This window comes from Penicillium paradoxum, assembly GCF_028828445.1.
Source record: "Penicillium paradoxum strain IBT 22861 chromosome Unknown utg000005l_segment0_segment0, whole genome shotgun sequence".
Lineage (NCBI taxonomy): Eukaryota > Fungi > Ascomycota > Eurotiomycetes > Eurotiales > Aspergillaceae > Penicillium > Penicillium paradoxum.
The window spans coordinates 1421791-1448324 of record NW_026643183.1 but is presented as its reverse complement, the minus strand read 5'-3'; the positions used below and the strand labels follow the sequence as shown (position 1 = coordinate 1448324).

At 50.1% G+C, this 26534-nt stretch overlaps 11 protein-coding genes across 11 annotated transcripts; 6 read left to right on the top strand and 5 right to left on the bottom strand.

The window, feature by feature from the left end:
- Positions 1 to 1504: 1504 nt before the first annotated feature.
- On the top strand, positions 1505 to 2033 carry N7457_005570 (uncharacterized protein; the record flags this gene model as incomplete). Its single annotated transcript, XM_057176614.1, has 2 exons — positions 1505 to 1606; positions 1680 to 2033. The coding sequence occupies 2 exons, from the start codon at positions 1505 to 1507 to the stop codon at positions 2031 to 2033; spliced, it is 456 nt and encodes a 151-aa protein (XP_057030916.1).
- Positions 2034 to 3714: 1681 nt separating this feature from the next.
- On the top strand, positions 3715 to 4476 carry N7457_005569 (Yae1 family protein; the record flags this gene model as incomplete). The annotated part of the gene is made up of 1 exon (XM_057176613.1): positions 3715 to 4476. The coding sequence occupies one exon, from the start codon at positions 3715 to 3717 to the stop codon at positions 4474 to 4476; it is 762 nt and encodes a 253-aa protein (XP_057030915.1).
- Positions 4477 to 6226: 1750 nt separating this feature from the next.
- Positions 6227 to 6421, bottom strand: N7457_005568 (uncharacterized protein; the record flags this gene model as incomplete). The annotated part of the gene is made up of 1 exon (XM_057176612.1): positions 6227 to 6421. The coding sequence occupies one exon, from the start codon at positions 6419 to 6421 to the stop codon at positions 6227 to 6229; it is 195 nt and encodes a 64-aa protein (XP_057030914.1).
- Positions 6422 to 7110: 689 nt separating this feature from the next.
- On the bottom strand, positions 7111 to 7914 carry N7457_005567 (uncharacterized protein; the record flags this gene model as incomplete). The annotated part of the gene is made up of 1 exon (XM_057176611.1): positions 7111 to 7914. The coding sequence occupies one exon, from the start codon at positions 7912 to 7914 to the stop codon at positions 7111 to 7113; it is 804 nt and encodes a 267-aa protein (XP_057030913.1).
- A 43-nt stretch (positions 7915 to 7957) lies between these two features.
- N7457_005566 (uncharacterized protein) lies at positions 7958 to 8821 on the bottom strand (the record flags this gene model as incomplete). The annotated part of the gene is made up of 1 exon (XM_057176610.1): positions 7958 to 8821. The coding sequence occupies one exon, from the start codon at positions 8819 to 8821 to the stop codon at positions 7958 to 7960; it is 864 nt and encodes a 287-aa protein (XP_057030912.1).
- Positions 8822 to 9341: 520 nt separating this feature from the next.
- On the bottom strand, positions 9342 to 9596 carry N7457_005565 (uncharacterized protein; the record flags this gene model as incomplete). Its single annotated transcript, XM_057176609.1, has 1 exon — positions 9342 to 9596. The coding sequence occupies one exon, from the start codon at positions 9594 to 9596 to the stop codon at positions 9342 to 9344; it is 255 nt and encodes an 84-aa protein (XP_057030911.1).
- A 2731-nt stretch (positions 9597 to 12327) lies between these two features.
- Positions 12328 to 15593, top strand: N7457_005564 (uncharacterized protein; the record flags this gene model as incomplete). Its single annotated transcript, XM_057176608.1, has 3 exons — positions 12328 to 12369; positions 13243 to 14901; positions 14970 to 15593. The coding sequence occupies 3 exons, from the start codon at positions 12328 to 12330 to the stop codon at positions 15591 to 15593; spliced, it is 2325 nt and encodes a 774-aa protein (XP_057030910.1).
- A 908-nt stretch (positions 15594 to 16501) lies between these two features.
- On the top strand, positions 16502 to 16801 carry N7457_005563 (uncharacterized protein; the record flags this gene model as incomplete). The annotated part of the gene is made up of 1 exon (XM_057176607.1): positions 16502 to 16801. One exon carries the CDS (start codon positions 16502 to 16504, stop codon positions 16799 to 16801), a length of 300 nt encoding a protein of 99 aa, XP_057030909.1.
- A 395-nt stretch (positions 16802 to 17196) lies between these two features.
- Positions 17197 to 17412, top strand: N7457_005562 (uncharacterized protein; the record flags this gene model as incomplete). Its single annotated transcript, XM_057176606.1, has 1 exon — positions 17197 to 17412. One exon carries the CDS (start codon positions 17197 to 17199, stop codon positions 17410 to 17412), a length of 216 nt encoding a protein of 71 aa, XP_057030908.1.
- Positions 17413 to 20219: 2807 nt separating this feature from the next.
- Positions 20220 to 20649, top strand: N7457_005561 (uncharacterized protein; the record flags this gene model as incomplete). The annotated part of the gene is made up of 2 exons (XM_057176605.1): positions 20220 to 20300; positions 20362 to 20649. The coding sequence occupies 2 exons, from the start codon at positions 20220 to 20222 to the stop codon at positions 20647 to 20649; spliced, it is 369 nt and encodes a 122-aa protein (XP_057030907.1).
- A 1188-nt stretch (positions 20650 to 21837) lies between these two features.
- Positions 21838 to 23593, bottom strand: N7457_005560 (putative pH signal transduction protein PalI; the record flags this gene model as incomplete). Its single annotated transcript, XM_057176604.1, has 3 exons — positions 21838 to 22054; positions 22114 to 23353; positions 23404 to 23593. 3 exons carry the CDS (start codon positions 23591 to 23593, stop codon positions 21838 to 21840), a joined length of 1647 nt encoding a protein of 548 aa, XP_057030906.1.
- Between the last annotated feature and the right edge of the window lie 2941 nt (positions 23594 to 26534).

Here is a 26534-nt window from a genome sequence, read left to right as displayed (position 1 = left end):
TGGCTAGTTTATTGGACGGAAATGCGCCTCCGAGAGCATTCGCTGGAGGGGATACGCGAGTTTTATAGTGTCCAAAATGTCCAAATTGACGCCTCAGAGACCCTTCCATCCTTTCTGGTCTCTTGTTCATAAAGTCAACTAGAAAATAATAGTCATAAAAGCAAAATACCTGTTCCCATCTTAGCCAGTGCCTCACTCAAACACATTCTACCATCATAAATTCTAGCGAACACAGCACGGTCTGGATAATTTCTTCCCTTCTCGGATTGTCGGACTCAACCATCTTCACTTGGACTTCTTCTTGTACTTTTTATCGATCTTACAAGGTCTCCTGTATCTGGATATTATGGAAATGATCTGACTTGGACCTAGATACCGAGGAGAATGCTGCTGTGATGTCAGGCGGGGGCGCCTAACGCGGCCAATGCTCTATATGAGGGATATCGCATGGTTCAGAGTATTGGCTATATCTATCCTCTTACATCCGGCATGTTATGTTGGGTCTGGACCAATGCCTGTGATGTGTTCGGCGATGAGATTTGTGTCAATGGCAAAAGATGAATCAAAGATATCGAAGGTTTATCTTCTATTGTCACTGGTTATTTTTCTCCCGTGACATTTCATCAATGTTTTCTCCTACGTCGCCTCTAGTTATGCGTATCAAAAGGTCTAGTACTCCGTGCCGTCCTCCACTAAGGCAGTGAGCCAGGAAAATGATAAAGGTCAATATCACAATTGCCTTTCAGACCATCTGCAAGTCAAGATCTCAATTGACTAGAGGATATTAGCAAAACGAGCAAATCCCCTCACTGCTGCTCGAGTGTACGTGCTCTAAAGCTGACGGTCTGGGTCAACCTCGTATGACCGGAGAAAAATTGATTAAGCGAACTCGTGTCTGCAACCCAATCTGCATGTCAGCTAATATCCGGTTCCTGAAGTGACAGGTCCCTGAGCCAAGCCAGCGCTTATTCGCCATGTTCCTGAATCGGCGAGACAACCAACCTTCTGTCCAATGACCTGGAAATGTGGATTCATCGCCCATAATTCCTCCGCGTTCAAGACCCGAATGAGCTGTATCTTATGAGAAGCCTTCAAGACGCAAACCTCTCGCCTCGTCTCACGTCGCCCAATGAATATCCCAAAGCCCAACGCTGTTTTCCCCGATGCCAAGAAACGCTTTATGCGAGACCCCTCTATGGAGTGGTATCAGCCAGAGACTCTTTCAGCTCCCAGTATTTTGTTTTTTTTTGACTCCTCTTTTGCTGCAACTGCAGGGTTTTATCTTGGAGTCCATGGAGTCGAGACTGGTCATTGTCGGATGTGATTGGGCTGTTGGGCCCGCTTCCTGCAGGTGCATGAGTGTTCAAATAGCCTGACGGGGGGTGTGCAGGCGTATAATAAGGAGAAAATCTGCTCGAATCTTGTACCTTTCAGAGAAATTCTGTTTTCCTTTTCCTAATAACACTCCTTGGCACCAAAGAAAAGTCCGTTTTCACCGTGCAAGATGAAGTTTCTCGCCATGACTCTAGCGCTCTTCAGCGCCTCTGCCTGGACTGTGAACGCAGTTCCTACCCCTGAAGAAGTCGGAACTCTCGCCTGGAGAGCTGTATGTTCAGTCCCACCAAGAAGAACTCTTCAAATTCTCATCTCTATAAAACTATCCCGCTAACACTTGCCAGTGGGATCTGCGCTTCCTCAGCGAAGCACCCCCAGTTTGCAATTCCTCCGTATCTAATATCGAGTACTCCATCGGTCGTCGCTACGGCCAGTCTGGGCGTACTTGCGAGCAAATTTTTAATGAACCCGAGGAAATCAAGAGTATCTCATGGAAAGCACCCATGATTTCGTATCGGTTCGACCTTTGCATGTTCGGCACTGATGATTGTGCCCCTGAGAGCTACTTGGCGAAGATTACCAATGACTGGGATGTGTGCTACTTGTACAATGGGTTCCAGTCATATTCCGTTGTTTCGAAAGGGGATCCTTGTTTCCCTGATGGGAGTGATGAGGGTGATGGAGAAGAACAGCAGTAGACCTTTCCAGGTATAGAGCTAGGTCCATAAGTTGGATTCGGGTTACATCAATTTGTATAGTCTTGGGAAGAATTTTGGCAAAAAATGCGATTACAAATCCAACCTGTATGAAGCAAATATGTTTGGGGTATAGCTAAGTGTATGATGGCAAGGTTAATTCGGCAGCTTTCACCTTTCTGGCCCTACCTAGGTAGCTTAGAGCAGAAATATCAAAGTCCATGAGGCTTTCTACATCATGGACGGTAAATCATAGGTCTGAAAGACCATTGGAACATTAGTAATTCAAAATCGCATTTCCAGCAGAGAAGCTCTACAATATGATCTTACTAGGTCTCTTCATAAACATAATCCTAATAAGTCTGAACAGTGATCAATCCATTTACTGTTCCTTACGGAGAGTAAATGTATTTTGACACAAGAGTATAATTCCGGGATAACGGGCTTGCGCAAAGAAGACCCAAAATCATGGTATGGCTAAGAAAGACATGTAGTTATAGCTCTCAAAGCCAAGGAGATTGGCCAAGTGCCGTCTAGAACTGGCGGGTCTCATCATATTGGAGGAAGCGCAATGACGCCATCAAGGAAGTCAGAGAATTACCCAAAATATCAAGACCATAAGGCCATAACACAACCGGGCATAACCTTCTGTTTTTCCTCGGGTTGAAGAATTTTCGGTCGTAGGAATATGCAGAGTGAACCTTAGCATCCTGCTCCCTTCCCAGGAATGAATACCTGACACCGGACGGGACATGAAATTCCATGAAGCGAGATTGCCTCACCGAATCTGTGGTGTCTCTTCAAAACTTCAAGTTCAGGCAGAGGTTCCTCGCATTTTGCCTTTATGACGACTGCAATTCGTCACTCGGCGGGACAACTGGGCAATTGAACCACCGTAGCTTGACCAAGGCAAGGAGATGTGCTCACCATGAGCGGCTTCTTGGTTGACGGTATTTACCTTCAGTCTATTAGTAGTGTATCAAACAAATGGATGACACTAGCAGAAGCGGCGGCCAGTACGAAGTTCCCCGAGGTAGCTTCAGCGAGAGCTCAGCCTTCCTTGTCTAGATACGATGTTCTGGTCGCAGAATTTCTGGGTGAGAGACTTTGAGCGGAGTTTTGGGTATACATATTTTGGCATATGTGCAGTCAAGAATCATTGGACAATGCAGTATGTGGAGGGCCATACTCTCGTGAGAGTTGGATACTTGTTGTGCAGATTGTTGAGCCCTAAGGTGATTTCGGAGGCTATTTCAGGCCTTCGAACTGTGAAAGGAGCACTCAATATGTTGCAAATGCATCTTAGCAGTCGTATGTGCTGTCATATTAGTTTCACAAGGTTCTTCAATTGACCAGGTACCTAGATACCTATAACATCCGGCGCGTATGGCCCATGAGGCTTTGGGCGGCGTAGCACTCCACCCCCGAATAATGTCCTCAATTGTAAGAGAATATGAGTATACAATGTAGGAGTTGAAGAAGTGCAGTCCTAATGTTTCCGTACACACAAGCATCAGCGCACAATGGCAAGACACAAGCAATAACCGTCTATAGATGCTCCCCTTATACTTCAGTGGATCGGCGGATCGCCCCGCCGACCCGCTCCCATCAACTTTTTTTCTTCCACAGCGTCAACACTCTCCAACCCAAGTCAAAGAGTGCACCAGATCCAGCTCCTCAAACAATGTCTCTAACACCCACAGGCTCGGATTCCGCCCAATCCGCTCCAGCCTCCCCAGAAACCACAATGACCTCAACGCAAACCGACGACCCCGCAGTGGACAACTCCCTCGACGACATCTTCGGCTCCTCCCCACCGCGCAGCGAAAGAGAGCTCGACACAGCCCGAGCAGCAGCCGCCTCGGCATCCACCTCCGCCGAACCATCCGACCTCCCTTCCCTGCGCCGCCAGCACGTCACAGCCGGGTATCGCGACGGCACGGCCTCCTCAAAGGGCGCACACGTCCAAGAAGGCTTCGACGCCGGCTTCCCCGTCGGTGCGCAGATGGGAATGCGCGCGGGTACGGTCCTCGGTATTATGGAAGGTCTACTACGCGGATTTGAAGAGCGGAGCGGACCCGGTGCTGTGAAGAAGCCCGTGCGGGGCAACCCCGCTACATCTGGCTCCGGGGATATGGGCAATACAGATGAGATTACGGAATTGCGTCGGCAGAAGAGGGAGCAGCTGCGTACGCTCTACGAGACCGCCCTCAATGAACTAGATGTCCAGGCGGTCTTTGCGGAGGGCGGTGGCCCTGCGGAGGTTGCGGCCCCGGGCAAGGCGGAAGAAGAGCGGGCGGAGGTGCAGCTGGCGCGGCGGGGTGATGTCATTCTATCTAAATGGGAGAGACGGGTGGATGTTCCAAAGTGGGAGGAGAATATGGAGGCCTTGGAGATGAAGAAGGATGAGAGTAAGGGTGATGAGGGCACTGTGGAACGGAGCTGAAGCTGTTTCCGATTTGCGATACATCCATGATTTGCATTGGATGTTTGTCGATGCGATACAGCGCTGTCAGGATCTACATGCCAAGTTCCTTCTCCAGGGAAGCAGTGCGAGGGATGAAGGACGAAAAACGAGCATCGTGCCGATTGCCAACGCAGATGTATGTTTCTGCAGACACGGGTCGATTGTCTCTCGGGGACTCCACCGCGCATCCCGCGCCGCACGACTCATCCCTTGGCGTGAGGATGCGGGTACGGTACCCAAGGGCTTGGAACAGGGGTCCGCTGCCGCTGCAAGGTCGATACAGTGGGCGGGGCGGAAAGTCTCTCCGGCCTGTCCGTTCTTTGCCACCTGGGACATAACGGTTGTGCTGCTCCGAGACACACTGACGCTGGGGATTCTGCAGACTACTATAGCCGCAGCTGTTGGTGGCGTTGTTGCTATGGTACTGCGACTGGGATTTGATATTGGGTTTTCCTTGCGAGGAATCTTGAGACACTCGCCCCGACTCACGGCAGATTATACCCAGCGAGCACCCAACAGTATAATGTACTTTACAAGACTGCATTTGTGAGATAGCACAGACGACAGGACAGACACCTGTCTGTCAAACACGAGGCGAATCCGACAGCTCATATGTCACACCTATCCCCTACGTAGCCCTTGGCCTAGATTCAAAGACAAAAGCGTACCCACCCAGAAACAGGGAAGTCTTGACAACAAGGCACCCGATCGAACTCTCTGCGGCCTAGATCTCCACCGCGCAAACTCCGACAGATCTGAAACCGACAAGCAGACAGACCTGGGGGACACGAGCACGCATCCGAAGGATCGACCGCCTTGCGTTGTGAAATCGCATAAGGCAAGTCCGGCAGAGACAAATTGTGTTTGACCAGCACAAACAAGACCCCTGTCTAGCGTTGACTGTCAAAGTGACAATTGGCAGATCTACGAGTTGGCTTGAAGTTGCATTCAGCATAGCGAACGTGTGATATCAGGTTGAGGGGAAAGCGCGGGGAATGTACTCCGGGCCGTTTGGTTGACTCGATACGTTCCGATTAAGCTTGTATCACCTATATTCGATATATGGGTTTTCCAAGACTTTCCAGCCCAGATCGAAAATAAGGATCTCAGACGCAATGTGTCGCTTGGCAGACGTTGAGGGGCCGATGCAAGGGATGCCATCCTGTCTCCACTCGTGGGTTTCTCGATCGAACGTGTATACTGGGTAGTTGAGTACGAAATATCCCGTACGGAGTATAGTTAATCTAGATGAGAAACGCTAGCAAAGGAAACAATTTACCTGTAGCGGCAGGGGAAGAGAAGTGTCGTGGATGATAATCCAAAATAGTCGGCATGTGGCTCCAAGCCCTAAGAACTCTAAAGTCGACACGTCGACCCAGCACAGCCCAGACGATCTGCACTCGGTGTCTCCGTCGAAGCCACAGTGGGGTTCCTAGAAATAGCTTCGCAGGAATCCGACAGGTAGGCAGTGCGGTTTCCTGGTGGGGAAAGCGACCCGAGATCCAGGATGCGGGCTTCGTCGCGTACATTAGGCCCGGGGGAGTCCGAGAGGGCTGCAGGCGATCGACAATATCGGTTCATCGAAGCGGACTACGTACGTGGCTAACAGGATGGAGGGCTATCCAAAGTCCCAAAGGTAATAATTCCTAGCTGGGAATCTTAATTTTGTGGCCAGGGCCGAGGCTTGCCCCTTTCGCCCTTGGTTGAGGTTTGGGTGTAGTGGATTGAGTCACCGTGCGTTGTGTAGGACTGTGGGGTCCTGGTCTGTGGAGCTGCTGTTATGCGTCATTGCGAAGGGAGTGTGGCTGGAGGGTGTGGTAGCATTCGAGATACCTCGGAGGATGGTTTCGAGAGGTGATCTAGCATTCCTCGAAAGCGTGTCATCACCTAGACGATAGAAAGGCAAAACGATCGCTGACATCATCGTGAATGTATAGATTTCTAGCTTTGTCTATGCAAGTTTGAAATAATGAAACAGGTTTTTTGGTGAATGCTGAGATTGAGAGAATGCAGGGATTTTGCATCGTAAAAAGACAGACCACAGAGAACGCCAAATTCCGGCAAAGTCTGGGATTAAGTAAATGACAAAAAAAAATGAGAAAATAAGGAAATAATTGTTGGCACAGCGAGGGTGAGACTTGAGTCTATAGACATTCATGATGTGATGAAGACCGTGTACACGAGGACTTCGTGATCAGACAAAGCGTTGTTGATACAGCGCGCGGGAGGCGCGATCCAGACATGCAAGATATTGAAGAGAGATAACATATAGGAAAGTTAACGATAGTCAGCTCGAGGGTTTCGAGTCAGTAGTTGGTAGTCATGGTCGCTAGAACCAGGCGTGAAATTCGTTTTGCGCGAGGTTTACGCGTAGAGAACCTCTTTTGGCGCATGTCAGTGTCCAGCCACAGTCAGATGTGGAGATTCGTTATTTTCATTGGGAGGCAAAAGGAGTCGCGTGGGAGCGAAAGTGTTGGTAATGGAAAACACGTGGGATATGTGATGGCAAATGATATCAAAACAATGTAGTGATCGCTGAGAGAGTTGAATGTTGTAGCATGGTATCGTCCGTTAAGTAGAACCCTGGGAACCGGAACGCCGATTGTAAATGCATCAAATGGTGGTAACATTGGTTTTCTTGTAAGATTTGCGAGACTTGGTGGGCTTCTGGCAGTTAAGTGAACGTAAGGAGTCCATGAAGCGCTGGAAGAGGGGTCTTTGCTCGCGGGATCCATCAATGAACGGAAACTGCGAGTGCTGCTCGTAGCAGAATGCCGTCAACTTCTCCTGGCTGCTCTTGTCGGGGTTCGAGTATTCTGGTGAGTCGGAGCGCTGGCGCCGCCGGGATTGTGCTTGCAAAGCTGCAGCCGCAGCTGCAGCGCGAGCGACATCAGCGCTATCTGGATTGCTGTTCTTCCGAGATCGAGGGCGAATGAGAGATGTGGTGGAAGGGGCAACAAGACGCAGTGTCTGCAGGGCGTTAGGCGGACGCAGGCCGTCTCTGCTAGTGCTGGGACGTTCGATGCTAGGTCGGATATTGTCTGGGATGGGCTCCCCTACAATGTCCTCGGGCATGCATCGGAACTCGTCCACTGTCTGTTCACCGAGCATAGTCTGATGCAGTCGAGGCTGCGACTTGGCACCACGGAGCTTAGCGCGACTGCGGACCTTGCGCAGAGTGTCGATAGGTCTCCGCGACATGGATTTGCAGCCAAGAGACTCTGAATCGGAGTCGGACTCCCAGACAGACTGCTCGCAAAAGGCATCAATGGTAGAGATCGAAGGCCGCTCCATCGAGTTCGCTGTCCATTGGCGGGAAATAGGCGGGGAGCTAGCCACCGGGCTGGGAACTGGGCTTGGACAATCGTTGGCAGGGATGAAAAGAGGGTGGTCAAAGTGTGTCATGTGGGGCTCCATTGTGACTGGGTTGATGAGACATGGAGGGGAAATCATAGAAGGGTCAAGCGGGGGGGCGGGTCCCAGGGCTATATTGCTTGCGACGGCTAACGCTGTGGGAGCTTGGGTCACGCGATGATAAGTTGAGACTAGGGGGAGGCTGCTTCCTGCGGCGTGATCGTGATGAAGCGGATCCCGTCATGTCCTCGTAGCCCATAGTGATGGTTGTAGTGGAGTCGTTTGAATGTTGGAAGGAAGGTGTAGTGGGACGACTATCGGGGGTAAAAGACCCTCCCAGTGGGGGTGGCGGGGGAGGAAGAGAATATGTAGGTGGTGTCGAAGCAGGAAGATAGAATCGGCGGCGAGGTTCGCACTTGGTTTGGTGCGCGTGTTGGTAAAGTTGTTGGGTTGCCTCGATCACAATGTCTGGGCAGCCAGGTGTATCGTAGGAGAAGGAGCTGCTGGGTGTCAAATCTGGGGTGGTATTGTCTGTCTGCACAGAGCTGAAGGAGATATGGCTGCTGTGCAAAGTACTATGTTCTTCGGTCGAGGAAGTGTATCGGTGGAATCTCAGGCTGTTCTCCAACTCCACCTGTGCAAGTGTGGAGCGATTTGGACGTCGGTATTTTAATGTGTTGATTTGTTTGTTGTGAGAAAAGGACAGTGTATAGTATTGATTTTCGTCTTCAAAATTATCATTGCGCATGTCCGATGGGTATGAATCCCAAGTTGGGGTGGCCGCCAATGATTGTTCCAGGTAGAAGGGATCAAGGTGTGAATCCTCAACAACCTTGGGGCCCGTCGTGGGGTAGTATGATGAAATTCGCTTTGCAGGTGGTGACGGCAGACAGATGGTAGTCTCTGATTCGTTCCTGTCTTGATACAACACGTCCAACTCGCCTGGACAGTAAAGACCTCTGCGATCCATGGGACTATGCTCTCGAGTGGTAAGAGAAGGAAACACGAGTAATGCAGAACCACTAGGACCCAGGCACAGTCACTGCAGGTTAACGAGAGGGGATTGCCGCCAGGACGATAGAAGAGAAGGAATGGAGGACAAACGAGGTGGATGCCAGGGCGAAGGGGATAGATATACCAAAAATAACCTCGAGGACTAGAAGCTCGAGGATAATGGCCCGGTGGCCGGAAAGACCGACGCATGCCAAATGCACAATGTAAACAGACCGAAGCACAGACGATCATGACCTATCCGACCTTGCATGGTCCCCTTCCGCAGGGATGGGGTTACAGCAAGGACCTTTTTCGATTGGGTCTCTCCTCCCCCAGCAAGGGCGCGGAACTCGATCCGTAGGGCTTGAGAAACATCCCGAAGCCTCTATAGTGCAATGGGCCTCGTAATCCATCTTGTGCGAGGATGTGAGCTCTAGACGGCCACGAAGTGACACGGCTCTTCGTCTCAGCGATCGAACTCATTCCCATGAATCATCTCATCCTTCTTTGTCGTCATTTTCAGCTGATTGTCCGCCCACTGTGCATGTGCAGACCAAAATCCCATGCAGAGGCTGGGAGCGAAAATGTGAGGTATCAGCCACGGAGTGAAGGTGGGTGAGTTCCGGATCAGCCACTAATGCCGATCGCCGTGATCTATGCTTCTTCTGCTCTGTCACTTTGGCAGCACTGTAGGGCTTCTGGGCTGTGGAGGCATTGTGGGGACGCTTAGGTCTTTTCTCGGCGTTGGACATTCCTCACACTTCTCCTAGCAACGTTTGAATTTCAAGCCTCACACTTCGACGTTTCATCTCGGAAATTGTTCTAGCTGCCCCTACGTCATGGGCTGATGTGGGTTAATTTCGTTTTTCTTCTGTGCATTTGAGTGGCTGGCTAAGCATCTTCAAGGCTTCTACTCCGTACTCCGGACATTCTATCGGGTGACCAAGTCGTCTTCCACCGTTATAGCCTGATAGCGGCCACTATTGTAGTTGGCGTGGTACCTCCTGTCCACTACTTAGTGTCTATAGCTCGTAACCTTCACTGCCACAACAATAGTCAAAAACTCAGTGTCTGGATTAGATTAAACCGAACCATCTTAACTTTCTGCAGCGCTAGCGAGAGGCTCAAGGAGCTCCAGGGTACATATACACTGACGGTTGACAAATCACAAATGTTATGCAGCTGAACGGAGTAACTCTATAAGGAGGATGCGGCCATTGGTGAGTCCAAAAAGTCTCTTTTGTCCTAATTTAGCTCGGATCGAATCACTCGACCCCATTTGAACCCAATATGTCAATTGTATCTACGGAGTCCTGGGTCCAACTCGAAATGGCACTCTATATGTGACGGTCGATCCACCAGAACTTACCCTCTACACATTCAATTCCCCTTAACGCCAGAACAAACCAGAAAGAAAGAAAAAAGGTTTTTTTTAAGAACAAAACCCTCGAGACATGCTTCTGCTTAATCACCGAGTAAATAAACCCCACATTCCATCGAAAGCCTGACTTGCATGCATCCCGCTATACAGCCCGCTCCATTGCAGCTATCTCGGCCATGTACTCCGTATAAGTATCGCCGCACCCCCAGTGGTGCCCCTGATCGGCAGACGTAATCACTCTTGAGCGTTCGGTGCATGCAGTATCCGCGATCTTGAAGCGATTAAGTCACAGCGGGTGCAGCCTCTGCAGAAACCCTCACCTCCAGCCCTCTCGGCCACATTCTTAGGACGTTAGCACATATAATTTAAATCTTAGACCTACACCAAGCCAATGCAGATGAGGATCCAGAGTGCAATATAACCCCATCCACTAGAGAAGCAATTTCCACCAGAAGTCTTCCCAAGGGGAAGGACCGGGAGCCGAAGAGCAAAAGACCAGCACACGAGGCCATCCCATGATTCACGAGCCAACAGACTCGAAAACTTCATTTAAAATCACTGCCAGGAACAAATCAATGAAATGTAATGATCAGCACGATCCAATTTCACGGCGACACGGCGACGTCTTAAACAGATCTTTTCCGAAAAAGGAATATCGCCTCTCCGTCCCCCGTGTCTGGCAACACATAATACCATGATTTAGGTAGCCAATAGTCCAAACCCAACGCTCCTGAACGACACTGAAACACTGCTCCTAAAACACCCAAGCTCCCGCGTCCAGATGCAGGCTGCAAGGCACATGTGAAACCTTCCTCCACTCTGGGTCTTCGGTCCCCTTTCGAGATCTTCCCGGGTTTCGCGATTGTGCATCCGCGGCACTACGGGAAGCTTTTCCCCGGTCCGATTGAAATATGAAATTGTCCGATTCTGGGGCCCTTGCGTGCTTGTCCAGCGGAGTCTAGGCCTTCCCTCCCTAAGGGAGGATCTGTGCCTTTGATGTCGTCGTGCTCCTGGGACGGCTCGTGTTGATTAGCGCCTCGTTGTGGGCTCGGTGACCCCTCGTTCTATTGAAGCCTCCTGGCTTGCAGATTTGGAATTGGGTATCGCGAGGGGTTGAGCTAGCTGACCCCAAAGCTGCAGTAAGTGCGCCCGCATACGGACCTCCAACTAGCTAGCTATTAGGGTTTATGCTCGGCTGGAAGACCCGACGACTGAGGGTATTTGTCGTGTTGCGAGGCGTGCGGTCACGCGGATGCATTGGAAGAGGGGCCCCGGGGAGATTTTTCGGTGACGATTTGAGTCATCAAAATGGATGATGCACCAAAGAAATCCCGTTCCTAGGTCAACTGTCCAGTCTGAACCTGTCGGGCCGATGAGACCGTGGGTTCCCCGAGTCTCTCCCGGACACAGTATATCTATGTTATAGTTATTATTTGCACTCGGAAACGGAAGGTCTGGTCACAATCGAGCGTTCCACGATGCCAGGAGATTTGAAAAATAGTTCAAAGTTCATGAAGAGTGGAAAATCCAGAAAGCTTCGAACTATTCCAATGCTATTAAGTGACAGGTAGGAAATTGATTCATCTCGGTTAAATGTTCACAATTGCTCCTGCTCTCCTTCTGCATGTTGTATTTAGACTGGACACAGACTGGGTTTTTGTTATGCCCAGCTATTCGGCCATTTACAGCCCTAGGGCTTGTGCAGATACTCGATGCATCCTTGTGTTGTTCTCGAGTTGTCCTTGACTCTGTTTTCCCAGTCCTTGAGTTGGTCCACGAGGTAGTCTATTTTGCTTTGTCATCCGTTCAGCCCTCCAGGGAGACCTCGGCCACGGGGAACATCCTTGAGTAGTATCCAATTGAGCATGAGAGGTGTTATAACTCTGCATTGAATACGGAGTAGGTGTGCACACTCGTCAATGGCTACATTCGTTCCCACTCTAACGCTGGGAAACAGAAATAGAAACCGAACCCTGAGAATCGAACGAACTACGGGCCCTCGGAACTACGATGTGGGGAAGAGCAGTTCGAGCCATGAATTTGGAGCCACTGGCGCGTAGGCAGTGGATCAGATGGAGTCTAGTTCCTGGAAGATGCATTCAATGGAAGAAGGCACGTTGGAACAGCTTTATATCCCATACGGAGTAGGTGTTCGATATATAAGAGGAACATGTACTCCGTACGGAATATATATAGCTGCCCGACAAACAAGAGCGAGTACAGTGTACTGCCAACGCATCACCAGCTGTACAGGTATATCTCTCGAATGCTCGGAGTGCCTAGCTTCGAAACCCAACCATGGCACGCTGGGAAATTGAATTCGGGGTTTCTGAGCCCTTTCTCTGAATTTTCTTCTACAAATACCCATGTGCAGGCCTCAGAATTGGGCTTACATTTTGACTCGAGTTTGCAGGGTCATCCGTGCAGGCTCACAACTAATTATTGGAGGTATTGCTCTCCCCGGATTGCCCTGATCATAGGGCTATTGAGGATCTAACAATATACTAGCTCTAGCTCCAGCTACTGCAAAAGTCCTAGTGCCGAGCGATTCAGGCCTGACTTCCCAGGTCGGGTCAATTAGGGTACCGAGCTAGCATTCCTGCCCCAATCAGAACGTGAATTTCCATTCCAACTTCAGCCTTGAATCTTCCCCATTTCCATCTTCTTTCTTTTGAGATCTGGAATTAGGGTAAGAGTTGGCGCTTCATCCCCAAGACACGTTTGGTGCGCTGCAGCTGGAGCTGCGGCGACCCCCAGCCATCCCAATTAACCAGCCACCTCGCACTCCGTCCCTTTCCCCGTTCTTTCGTCTCTCCTGATTTCGAATTGCTTCTGTGTTTCTCTCAATTGTGTTACTTTGTGCATTGAGTATTGATTTATACAGCCGTTGGGGCTGTACACTTTTTGCGCACTCCGAGCGATAATTTTGCGATCGCGATTGAGAGCTATCCACTACTCAAGTGACGCAACATCTCGCATTGTCGCCCTATCCACATTTATATCGACCATTCTTAGAGGTGTCTCGCCGAACCCCCAGAGCGGTTAACGAAGCCAACGAATCTAACGACCGACCCACGTTTACGAATTTTGCGCGGCAACGCCAGCCGACTGTGCAGCGACCTTCTTCCTCTTCATCAGCCGATCAATTTCGACCTTCGAGCGCTTCTGACTCCCAGCGTCCATTACGTCGTATTCCGCGTCAGTCAGAGGTTCGCCAATCCCTCCATAGACGAGCTGTCTCTCTAGGTGTTCCGGGCTCATACCCCAATCACCCCCAACCGGCACAGACAAACCCGGTCCCTGTACAACGCGCGCCGACCAGTGGCATTGCAGCGCTACGCCCGGCCCTTTCCGAAGCACACACTGACGACAACGGTTCTACCATCGACGACCCGTACCAGCTTCTCGATTCTTCGTATTGGCCGCAGAGAACAACCAGTGTTTCATCACGCACCGCGTCAGCAATACTCTTTGCGCTTGAAGAAGCCATCCGTGGACCGTTGCAGCTTTCTACTGACTGGGACGAAGTGAATGCTTCAATGTCAGACATGGTAGGTGTTGCTGGCCCCGCTGGGCCTATGGGCAATGGCCGTGTTCAAAATGTTCAAAACGGTGGACCCCGTGTACCTCAAAACCCCATTACAGGTACGTCGCAGCCACCCAGTGGTGTGCGGACGCCTACGGATATCATGAGACAACGCCGGGATCGAGAGGCTCGCCGCAAGGCGGAACAAGAACAATTGGAAAGACAACAATTGGAGCAAGAACAACAGGCCCAAGCCCAACAGTACAGTGCTGGCGTTGCCGGCGACAATGCCTCCCAAGCAAGAAATAGAGTCCCACGAACATCTAGAGCCCCCGAAGGACAGCCCCAGATCGTCCCCGTCGCCTCGGGCGCAGTACCTGGGTATCGACCAACAGCAGATGCTACCGCAAATAGCCGACCATCAGAATATCAGGCAGGACTACCCACAGCTGCCACGGGACCAGTGGCCAGCCAGCCACGACTGGCACAGGCAACCGGCCAGCAGCCCCAGCACGGTCGCTCGCAGAGTGCCGCAGAGGTTGGGGCTCACATGAAGCCAAGTGGGCTCTCCAAAGTCTCTCAGGTTCCACCCGCAGGACAGCCTGGTGCTCCCCAAGCGCTCCAACAGCCGAAACGCATTGGGTTTCCGCATGCATTCGAGCGATGGGAGACACTGTCATCACACTGGGAGGGTCTCACCAGCTATTGGATGCGCAAGCTTGAACAAAACAATGACGATCTAGAGCGCGATCCAATCAGTCAACAATTGGCTCGACAGATTACAGACTTGTCTGCCGCTGGTGCCAACCTTTTCCATGCCGTTGTTGAATTGCAACGGCTACGAGCATCTTCCGAACGCAAGTTCCAGCGCTGGTTCTTTGACACTCGTGCTGAGCAGGAACGTTCAAAGGAACTGCAAGCCGATCTAGACCGCCAGCTCAAGGCAGAGCGACAAGGCCGAGCCGATGCATTTGCTGCCGCACAAGAATCCGAAAAAGACAAAGCCAAGGCCGAAGAGCTCCTCAAAGAGATGCGACGCGAACTTCAGATATCCAAAGAGGAAGCACGCCGTGCCTGGGAGGAGCTTGGCCGTCGCGAACAAGAAGAGCGAGACCGAACCAATTCTCTGCGCAATGGAGAGCCCACTCTTGTCGGGGGGTTCAGGTTGTGCCTATGGTTTCGGGTTTGCCTGGTCGTCACAACACCACCCGACCACAGACCCGGGAGGGTCCATACCCAGGTGGTCCAACTGCTACTGCTATGGCTACGGACGCATATCAGAGCACACCGATGTCTCCCACAGGCTCCGACCCTTTCATTGAACCGAAAAAGGTTGACCCACCAGCCTCAAAGGCCCCTTACCCGGGCCCACTGTACTCACACGATAACACAAGTGTTCCGTACCCAGGCCCCGCAACCTCCGAACCCGATGCGCGGTCGTATGTTGGAAGCAGCGAAGCCGGTGATGACGAGTACGCGCAGTATTCCCAAGACCCACACAACCAGTCCTTCAACTATCCACCTGGCCCAGCATCTGAGGGAAGCGAGGAGTATGACCAGTCCCCGCCAGGGGGTCACTATATGCCGGGAGCTTCCTACACATCTTCTGACGCACCCGCCCCATTGCAAGCCCCTTACCCACCTACCTCTGCTGCAGACTATAGTGGCGCTGGCTGGGGCCCTGGTACTGGATGGGAGTCTATGACACCGCGCCACCGTCACCCGACACGTCTGAGCGATGTCCTCGAGGAAGATGAGCCTAGTCGTACGAGCCCGAGCCGCGCTAGTATGGCTAGTCGCAGCCAGGCAAGCCGAAGCCAGGCCAGTCGAAGCATCCTTTGAAAAAACAAATTGCTGGATTCGTGTATTCTTTCTGGAAGTTGTTTAGCGCTGGATTCTGAGCCTCTCGATGCATGCATGGTGAAATGCGGAGAGGTGTTCTCGTATCTATAGCGAGGGTGTTTTCTCCATTGCCGCTTTCACAAGTCGTCATATTTCTACTGGTTCCTGTTGCTGTCTTTACCGTGTCTTTTTTTTTTTCTGTAACATGGCGTTTAATTCCCCCTATCCCCCCAATTCGCTGTGGTTCTGGTTTTGTTTTTTTTTTGCGCAATAGTTCCGTCTTCAATGGTGATCCATTAATACCTAATTGCCTGTTCAGGCCTTATCCGTAGTGCTAGGTACAGTCGAGTGTGTTCTCTCTAAATCAAATAAAGAGATGACAGTAGAAAGCACTTAAAGCACCTGTCAAACGACTTCCCATTTGTTTCACTCCGAAGTTGACATTTTCTGCCCCTCATTTCATCTCTCAAATCATCTGCCAAACTATCTTCAGTTCGTCCAGATGCACTGGCACAAGCAACCGATACTCCCCGCTCTGTGTTTGTCTTTGTTTCGACCTATCTCCCGTTCTTGCCGAGTTCCCAGCCCGTAACCGAGTCACATCAGCGCAGTCCTCCAGAAACCCCAGTTCTCGAAGACACCACAGATAAACCTCCCGGTTGCCTAGCACCTCCCCCATGTATCAGGGGCCAATCTCGATATCGGTGGTCAAGACCCAAGCAGCTCGATTGACGGGATCTTGAATCCCCTACCGCAATTTTGAGGCAACCCAAGCCTAGAAACGACCTGCAAGAAAGCCGCGTCAGAAGTCACGGCAGAAGTATCCATGACGCGCAGGTGCATCTTGATGCAAGCTCTGCAAGCTCTGCACCTCACGCAGATCATTGTGCAACGCGTGGTCCACAAGAATGCATGGTTTGCTCCGTGAACTGCTCCATCTTATTGCGTACACATGCGACATCTCAGCATGTACCACCTTCGGCGATGATAGAGGGGTATACAGCCATTTCGTGGATGCCGCTAGCGGAAGTTATCCAATCCGACGACCATGGTCGGAGGATGAGGGCGACGTGGTTATTTATCAGGATTTCGCTGGTGACGAAGTCAACTGCAGATTGGTTGGACTCGGTTTGGACCATTTCGCAGTTGACGACAACGGCACTGAACTTGGTGATTGTCGGAAGGAACGGGCGTTATGGATGTTGTGAAATGAGTCTTCGTTTGTTGATCAGTGGGTGTTGTCTCGGGTGCTTCTGAGCCAAATTATGGCATTCTCGAGGCAGGGTCTCTCCATAAGAGTACGTGCTCGGCGAGCTCGATGAGCAAACTTTGGATCTGGCTACCGGCATATATGAGGGAATTGCCGGATATGCAACTGAGAGGGCAGCCGAATACTGATGGGTATGATTCGGCAGCTTTGAGAAAACCCCGAAAGAGAAGCATAGCTCTGTTTCTGTTTTCACCACTTGCAGGCAGGGAAGAAGGAAATCAAGCAAAAGCAGAGCAGGGCTGGATGCGATTGTTTTCAGATTGCTTTGTTAGGCGGTTTGAGAGAATGAGACAAGCTTAGGTAGCTCGCAGGGACTCAGCAAGGTCATTTCCGATGTCTTGGGATCTTGCTCGCCAAGGGAATTTTCGGCGCCTTGCGATTTCGCTCGCCAAGGGCATATCCGCTGCCTTGGTATCTTGCCGCATTGGGCTTGCCGAGTCGTTCGCAGGCGGAGTTGTGGTATTCATTGGACTCTTGACGGTCCCTAGCAAGTGCCACGATTCGAACGGGCTCGAGCACAGCTCGATGAGTGAGGGCCGGCTTAAGTAGCCGGCATATATGAGGGCATTGCCGAATATGCAACTTATAGGGCAGCCGAATGCAGACGACAACGAATCACGGTCGTTTAAGAAAAAACCCGAGAAAGAAGCATTAAGTGTTTTTTGCTTCTTCACCACTTAAGATGGAGTGAGGATGAGAATCAAGCAGAGGCAGATCGTGGGTGGATGTGGTTGTTTTCGAACCGCTTTGTTAGGCAGTTTGAGAGAATGAGACAAGCTTGTCTGGCTCGCGGGTGCTCCGCAAGGTCATTTCCGGTGTCTTGGGAACTTTTCGCATCAGTCTTGCTGCGCTCATTCACAGGCAGAGTTGTGATATCTGATTGGACTCTCGGTGGTCCCTAGCAAATGCCACGATCTCAGACACGCTCGAACAGAGCGAACATGAAATCTTTCTCGCGAGGGCGAGCTTAGCTCTTGGGACAGAGAAACTGACAGCTATAGCTGCCATAGCTGAGGATGAGCGGGTGTGGGGGGAGAGGTGTGCGAGAGCGATCGTCGCTTCTGGGGCTCGCTGCTCTCTTTATACCCTCTGGCGACGTTCCGGAAGCCTTGAGAAGGCGACGGAATCATCGCATCGGACGCCTAAAGTACGTGATGGCCTCGGACCCATGTGACGATCTATTACGTGTCGACCTGTTACGTGTCTACCCCGTCAAAATGACATTGAGAGCGAGTCATCGGTGGCTGAATCTCCAGATTCCATTGAAAGCTACGGAATATTGCTATTGGGTAGGTTGATCATTTGAAACTTCGACAAAGCCTTCATTAGTCCGATAAGTCCTGTGCTGGAATTGACAGTTCGGAGTTAAATCTAGAAGAAATGGGTATATCAGATGGCTTGGTCATGTAGTTTTTTGAATTCATCAACTTCTATAGTCTCTTATTTTTACATCGGCAGCATGTTTGATGAGCGTGATTGAGGTTGGGATTGATGCTTACGATGCATCAAGGAGAGGGCTTCTGAGAGGTAACGGATGGATACCTAGCTTCCATAGCTCTTCCCTCCTGAATTTCTCAATGTACTCCTCATGTATGGAGGTGTCTCATTCGTAGACATTTTGAAAAGATATAGTGCCTTACCTATCAGGTGTGACGACCTGGAAGGAGCTTGACTGGCTTGCATGGGACATTTGAGTTTATTCAACGCAATATAGGCTGCAAAGTGGCATATTTGCTCTATTTATTGAATTAGACTGTGGAGGATTCGGCCGAATATTTCGCTATTTGGCTGGGCTTTAAGGAGACCCTACAAAGGAGACCTCTTATCGAGTCTCCTTACAACGACATATCCCTAGGAGTCGGCTTCTAGTCTCCTGCTTCACCTGCTTCTTTATCATAGGCTTTGGCGCGTGTCATTTTTCGGCTTAGAATTTGAATATGAGACCATAGTGGGGATTCTCGGTATGCCCTGGGAAGCTTGTTTGCTAAATCTATACTGAGGTAGCACCGTTGGTGCATTGCAATCTGCTGCGTGTCAATCAAAGAAATGCACGGCCCAGGCAAGCACTTGACATGGATATCCTATGGCCCAGGAATATTTCTTAGGACCTGATTGCAATGTATTTGGGGAAAGGATAGTAAATAAATCATTTAATTTATTTGCACGATCATAACGTCGTTTAAACCTAGCTTGTCGTCGTATAGGTTTGACCCAACTACCCCCAACTACCTACAAGGCATCGCTCGGCATCATTTTGCCCCGATCATTGCTTAAGAATGCCAGTCGAGCATCAATATTAGTTTTTCTACTCAAATATTCACCAAATCTCATCATATAATTATAAAACTCCTTATCTCGTGGTTATGTATCAAGAAGTCACCGGGCTTCAGTTAGGCACTCACCCACTGAATATGATAGAACCGAGTCATTTTCTCGGCAACAGTCCGTCTCGCTGTGAAAAATGGATCTTTCTTAGTTAGAAGCCATATGCAGAAGAGATTGTCATGAAACAGGACTCCCTGGCAAAAGGGACGAAGTGGCCGGAAGCTAGATATCAGTTTCTACGACATGCAGTCCGAGAAGGGCTGATTAGCCTGGTTATCCTAAGTGCAGAGCACGTCGCAGATATATACTTAGGAGTTCCATCTCCTTTTCCAATACAGCTCTCTCCCTCCTCACCGAGCCCCATTTCGTAGGCCTCAGCATAACATAAACCATCAAAGGTTTCCTTCCCGGCCACAATCTGGGCTCGAAGCCCGCCGAGTATCTCGCCACAACTGACGACGGCACCAGAACATATACGATCAAAACGGATGACCTCCGCTCTTCTCTGCCCCCTGACCTGCTTGTTGCCATGAATCGAAGTAATGTTGGCGTAGGCGATGTCGTAATCAGAGGCCATATGATGTGTGGGTTGACCTCGGTAGACAAGACCAAGCTGTGGAATCATCTCCTCCAGAAGCACTGTGAATATGGAGAAATGAAGCATCGGGTATAAAAGGTAACACTGCTAGACCTCGATTTGCTTTCACTTCACCTGGAGGCCGAATAGAATATCAATATATTTTGATTTGAATCATCCATTACTAGGAGGGGGCTCATAAAGGTGTCTAGGTTAATACATGTACTCCGCATTTATTGCTACATTACGAGAGCCTTAGTAGGACTTCACAGCTCTTCCTATCCCTTCTATGAATATGGCACCTTCCTTTTGTGAGAATCCTCTCCATGATTGCTACCCAGACCATCCAACTCACCTCCTCAACTTACATCGATCATTTCCAACTATCCTCCTAATTCCCCCGACATTACCAAGCAAGGTGATGCTGTGTTTCCCACCTAGGTAAGCCACACTGATGATGAAAGCAGAGGCCAAAGCTAAATACCCAGATTTCTACTCCAAGGTGACTCCCACTGACACCTCATCAAACCGAAAAGTGCGAAATAGGCCTTTCTGCCACTACACTTCGTAAAGCTAACAGAGGAACAGTGTCCCAGCCTAGACCGATCCCAACACTCAGTGATGAGCAGCTCGAGCGGCTCATGAAGCTGCGAATCAAAGACTATGCGCGAGCGAGTATGAAGGAATCAATCCTGCAGGACATACGGTCAATTTTCAATTACTACGAGCATCTCAACTGGTTGACCTACAGGGATACTACCACTTCAACCCACCTTGCCCTGCAGCACCAGCTGAGAATCCTGGCGGACGAAATGCGCGAGCTGGAGGCCGAAGAGGCGGCGAACTTGGAGGAGACACAGGAGATCTGGAGAAGGGCTGGTTAGATTTGCACCAGACTGCGAAATGCTTCTCGTTCTTCCGTGAGGCTGTGCCTCCGACAGCCTAGGTCACGACCCACGGACATATTAAGAATGATTTCCTTCACGTTACTTTTGTGTTTTATGGACTTGGACAATGATGCGCTGCTAATGGATAATTTGATCTACCTTCGCAGGCATTCGAAGCTTAAGATTCCTTGAATTTATTCCAATATGCATTCTCGGGATTTGGGGACTGCTGGACATAGTAACCATTGATCTATCTTTATTTCCCGCGTGTAGAGCTGTGAGGTAGCCTTTTACATTGCCCAATCTGAACATGAAGATTGACCCGGTCAGCTGTAAAGCTCTCGAGAATTCGTCCAATCGAGCACCGCAACCGCTGACCGGGACATGCTTGCAGCAGCAAACCGAATAGAGGTCTTGGGTGCAGCTGGTATAGAGAAAAAAGGGCGTTGGTTTTCCAACTTGGCTTATTGAAATCACACTCTTCAGTTTACCTTCGTGTCTCCCTTCTTTTACTATGAAATTATACATAAATAAAGCTTATATGCATGTATGACGTCCCTAGATATCTGATTAGCTCAAAGGTCAATTGGAAACGCTTGCACTGTCCCATTGATTTTGGAAGCCAGACGCCAGCTGTACTCTACAAAGGAAAATGTATGTAACATTGGGGAGGATATGGTTGACAGTCCACTCAGTGGAAGAAGGTAGGAAAATAGAATAGGAAAGAAAAGTGATCAAACCAGAAGCAATATCAAGTGCTTTGGATCTTGGAGGCCAGGACGACTGGGAAGCGGTTCCTGTACATCGTATCTGCCTGCTGCTATACATCGAAAACCAGACAGAATGCGACTCAACAAATAAAAGACTTTCGTGCTCAACGCCACCTTTTGTCCAAGCGGATACGTGAGACCAAGTTGAACCCTCAGGGTTTGGTCCGGAAGGACAGCGTTTATCGAGGACAAAATGAAGATAAAAAAAGAGAAACCAAAACTCCAGTCCCCAAAATGACTACATTGTGCCATAAGTTCGAAAAGTAAAAAGTCATCCAAAGATAAGCCAGGGAATTGAAGAAAAAAAGAAGGGTATCGCAGAGCTTAGAAGAGGTGAGGGAATCGTGTCAAGTGTGATAGACACTCAGGAAAGCAAATAAGTTTCATTAAACTGGGAGAAGTTAGTAAGTTTCGGTCAACACGAGTGTTTCATAGAAAAGCACGTACAGTGGCCAGGTCCAGGCGTTAGAGATGGGGGAATTGCAGAATCATTGGCCGGCGATGGTCGGCGAGCGAATCGAGGATCCACGTCTTCGTAGTAGGTAGCACCAGTGCTGTTGGTCTGCTGACCGTTCGGTCGCGGGGTACTATAGTCATTTGCACCCCAGCCCGATCGGGGAGGAATGTATGAACTACACAGATATGATTAGTGATCAACCTAGGTGTGCGATGTTGCGATAACTTGACTTACTCGGGTCGGCTATACATGCTTGTTGGACTTTCAAGAGGAGCGTTGGGGTTCTCAGCTGTGAGCGCTTGCGGTACGCTGCTCATTGGCTGGGTTGACTCATACATATCGTACTGTGGTCGATTCTGCGGCGTCATCTCAATGGCCTGGCCTACCGTCTCAGGTGACACGGCCATTCCAATGGGACCGGGGGATGGCTGGCGCATCTGTCCCTGCCGCGGTCCATAACCATAGGAGCCATCCTGAGGAGGCGATGCAGATTGAGCGTATGCGTCATAGCCGCGATTGGGGCCTGGACCGGGACCATAACCACCCGGTGGTGCTCGAGGCGGCATTCCACCGCGGCCTCCACGAGCTGACATGGGCCCCATATAGCCACCCCGAGCGCCAGGGGAAGGCCCGCGAGGAGGCCCCATATATGGTCCTCCGCGTCCACCCCGGGGAGGATATCCACCGCGTCCGCGTCCATTGAAGCCAGGTGGTGCTCCTCCTCTCCGGGAGCCCATGCTGCCATCTGAATATTGGGGACGGATCCGCGGATCAGAGGGATTACGAGACATTTGACCAGCGCCATAGGGATCCGAGCCCTGAGGTGGCATGTTGCCTAATTCATCTTGCTGAGAGCGGTATGGAGTGCCGCGATTGTCTGGGGGTGGTGTCCGCGAGTTGAGAGGAATGCGATCATCATCGCTATTGCTCCTTTCCGTTTGGAAGGTTGCAAATGTAGGGCCGGAGTCGGAGGTAAGAGAAGTGGAGACCAAGGCATCTTTGGGTTCGACATGGGCCGGAGCAGGGACCGGGGCAGGGGCCGCAATCGCAGCTGCGGCGTTCTGTCGGTTGTAGTAATTCTCGCCACTCATCTCAGCATTTTCCGCGATTCGGAGCTTCCTCGCCTTTCGGCTCACAAGGGTTCGGCGCATGGCACATGTAACCACTCCGCAGGAGGTGAGAATGATGGTCGCCGCCAGGACAATCCAACCACCCCATCCTAGATGCGGCACAAAGAGCAAAATATCGACCAGGAATGCTAAGAGAGTCACGAGCAGTGTGGGCAGAAGCAAAATCAGAAGAGCTAATAGGAAGCGCGGCGAGTGGGAGGGAGCATGGAAGTGGGCCGCGAAAGCTAAGCAGAGGCAGATCAGGGTCATGAAGGCGGCGACTGGGTGAATGATAAGAATCGACGAGAGCGACTTTCGAGTGCCGGAGGGGAGATTGAAGTCATCGCCGGTGCTACTTATATCATCTGCATGAAACTTAGCGGCGCACAGGCAGAAAAGAAAGGGAGAGACCAACTGCTAGTATATCCCACATGGATATTGGTGCAGGTGCTACCCTTACAATATCCAAAGACGCCATAATCGACATCTTTGAAAGTTGCTAGGGGGATGCCTTTAACGATAGGAGTCGAAAGACAGGAGAGTAGCAACAGCACAAATGCGATCAGTAGCAAGACGGTGAGGGGTGTCGCAGGCTTGAGCAACATGGTGAGGGGAGACGACCCTGGAAGTCAAACCTGTCTCCAGACAGCGAAATGATAGGAGAAAAAATGAGCGATTAATTCTAATAGCCTAATGACACACGCGACGCAAGAGTTCGAGGTGAATCCAAGGCTGCATTGGCAGGGGACATTGGTCTGAGACTCTGGGGAAATAGAAGCCACCAAGGCTCCAAAACGAGAACAATCAAGGAGCAGAAGCAAATGAGGGGAAAGGCCAAGAATTTAAGAAAGAAGAATAAAGGAATGACAAGGGCCTAGCTAAGCCATTGGAGAAGAAACCGTGGATGGGCGTTTGGAGGAGGAGAGAGGCTTTTGGCCTCAGGCAACAGTCAGATGATCTCTACAACTTGGTATGTTTCCTCTTCATCACCCTCTTCGTATCTGTACTCCATACTCTCTCTCTCTGTCTTTTCATATGCTTGCAATTTCATTTCCCCCTATTTCAATGTTCCTTCCAAATTCTAATCGGTGAAGCTACTCCATCCATCCGCAGCACGGTTCCCTTCTTTGAAAGCCCGGGGTTGTTCGCGCAGAGCTCCCCGGGCCTCTCATTCGCTCTGCCCGGTTGAGGCGTCACTTCGGGACAGGTTGCCAAGCCCGGGCGCCGGAGGAATCGCGGGCGGCCGCTGGAATAATCTCGAGCTTCGTGACACATGCGGTCATCAGCTATATCTGTTTGTTAGCCAATATCGAGATGTTTGTGATTTCTTTGTTCTCGCAGAGCATCAACGCTTCTTTCTTTTCACTCAGGGGTTGAATCCCAGCTGTTGCTTTTTAATGTGACCATTGACTCCTGAATTTGAATCGAGCTCTTCAAAGGATCCGAAGTGCCTGATTTCAGGAGGCTCATCTTGTGAGTGGTGAAACGGGATCTGCATTTCTGAAATTTACCTACCCAGAGATTGATTGCGGTCCACCATCAGACACACTCATGGACCATAACTTGCAATCTCGCCAGCCCCCATTCGGATTTCATCGATCCACTAACACGGCACAGCTCTCAACCGGGATATTTAGCCCCCAAAAAACGCTTGGACTGGAGTCCGGGCTTCAGGCCCCGTTGGAGGCCCACCTTCCCACGTTTTCGAAGATGAAACAGGCTGTCTCCACCCTAAAGATCTCACTTGATTATCAAACATACCATTTGCTAAAGACCAGATAAGGTTTATCGCCTTTGATCATGGCCGGCTTTTGTGCTTCTGTTTGAAGAAATGTGTCGTACATCGTGCTGCCTAGACACTGCACAGGCTCTCTACGAGGACATTCGATTTGGGTAGGCCATCAATCTAGCGCCGATGACCTCGTGAACAAACAGCTTCCTAGTAGAGTTCCACTACGGCGACACGGCCCAAAATATTCACTTACTCCCCCCGCAAACCACTCCATCGTCAACCTACGATCCCTGGGGAACTCGTTGCTATAGTGGAGATTGTACTATAAGTGGTGATCTCCAATGCTTCTCTCTACGCATCACAAATCGCATCGTTCGCCTTTGAACCCTTCACATATTCCTCATTCTTCTGCAGCAGGATTATGGACAGATACCAGATCATAAAAAGGGTACTTGCATGAGCGGTTACACATGGTGGTAACCTTGGAATGTTGCAATCCTTCATTCAATCCGGCCAACTCATATTAGACCTGACTCGGTCCAGGTTTCATAAAATAAGAGCATTCTCTTCCGAATCGAAAGTGACAACCCTGTTGATCTCAAGATGTAGGCAACGTATCATCTAACCTAGCACATTTTTTTGTTCCTATCTCATGTGCTGCGTTTGAGACTCAAGGCTTACTACTTTGGGCAGACTTAGGCTTCATGCCTAGGTTATACAGTGTCAGTGTAACCCATGGTGCAGGCCACAGTAAGGGACCGGCTCATTAGACGTATAACCAGCCTTAAATCCAAGAAGCTATTTGCTCCTGCAAAAGCTCACTGAACTAGACCCATGGTCTCGAGGTGAGTTGAAGCTATCAAGGTATCGAGAAACTAAAATACTAACCCCAGAAGTGGCTGACTCAAGCTTTCAGTTCAATTTGTCATTGAAAACGAAGACAACGGGAAATATTTTCCTCCCTCTTTGAATATGCGCTGCATATGGAGATTGTTCAAATGGCCAAGACGGCAAAAGTCCAAGGACGAAGAGAGGCAACTGGCGTTAGAGACCTTTGATAGGATAACTCTGCTGGAGTCATTGAATAGCTCTCGGGGCAATGATGTCCCCGATGGTGGAACTACATATGACCTTCAACAGCGTTATGTCAGGTTCGGAATTGGGGGTGCTGGCAACACGCGCAAGTCCTGCTTCCCTTTCCTGGATGTTCAGATAAGTCTAATAGATACTTTCCTTTACTGACATGGAAGATATCAATAGGGTGCTCTCACATAATGGGCGCGAAATAGCAACCTTGGAATGAGGTTTGCGTTGAACGATGTTGAAATCTAGGGGCAAGATCATGAAGGATAGATTAATAGATTCAAATTAAATGGAATCTCAGGCTAGAAGCGCAGACTAGGCATTTGTTAAGGTCTATGTCATAGTAATTTAGGTATTCTATTTCTGTATTTTTCTATCAGCTTGAAAATAAGCATTGCCAGGCAGCAAATTCGATTTCAATCCAAACCGAGCCCCGAGGGCTATATGCGAAACTTCGTATAGCACGCTGTCCTTCTGCTGGCGCCTAATTTTGGCTTGATGCGTCCATACAAGCTGCTCGGATGCCTAAGAGGCTATACGGGAAGACACTATACCTAGGAAGCTACTTAAGGCTTGTCATTCAATAATTCCCCCCGAATTGACTTTCTGACAGCAAACTGTGTGACTGTTTTGTCTACAATTGCCCTCAATCTGAAACGTAAGGGTTCAAAATAAGATTGACGACCCTGATGATGCGCGCTGAAAGTATTTATTGTCGCTATCAAATACTT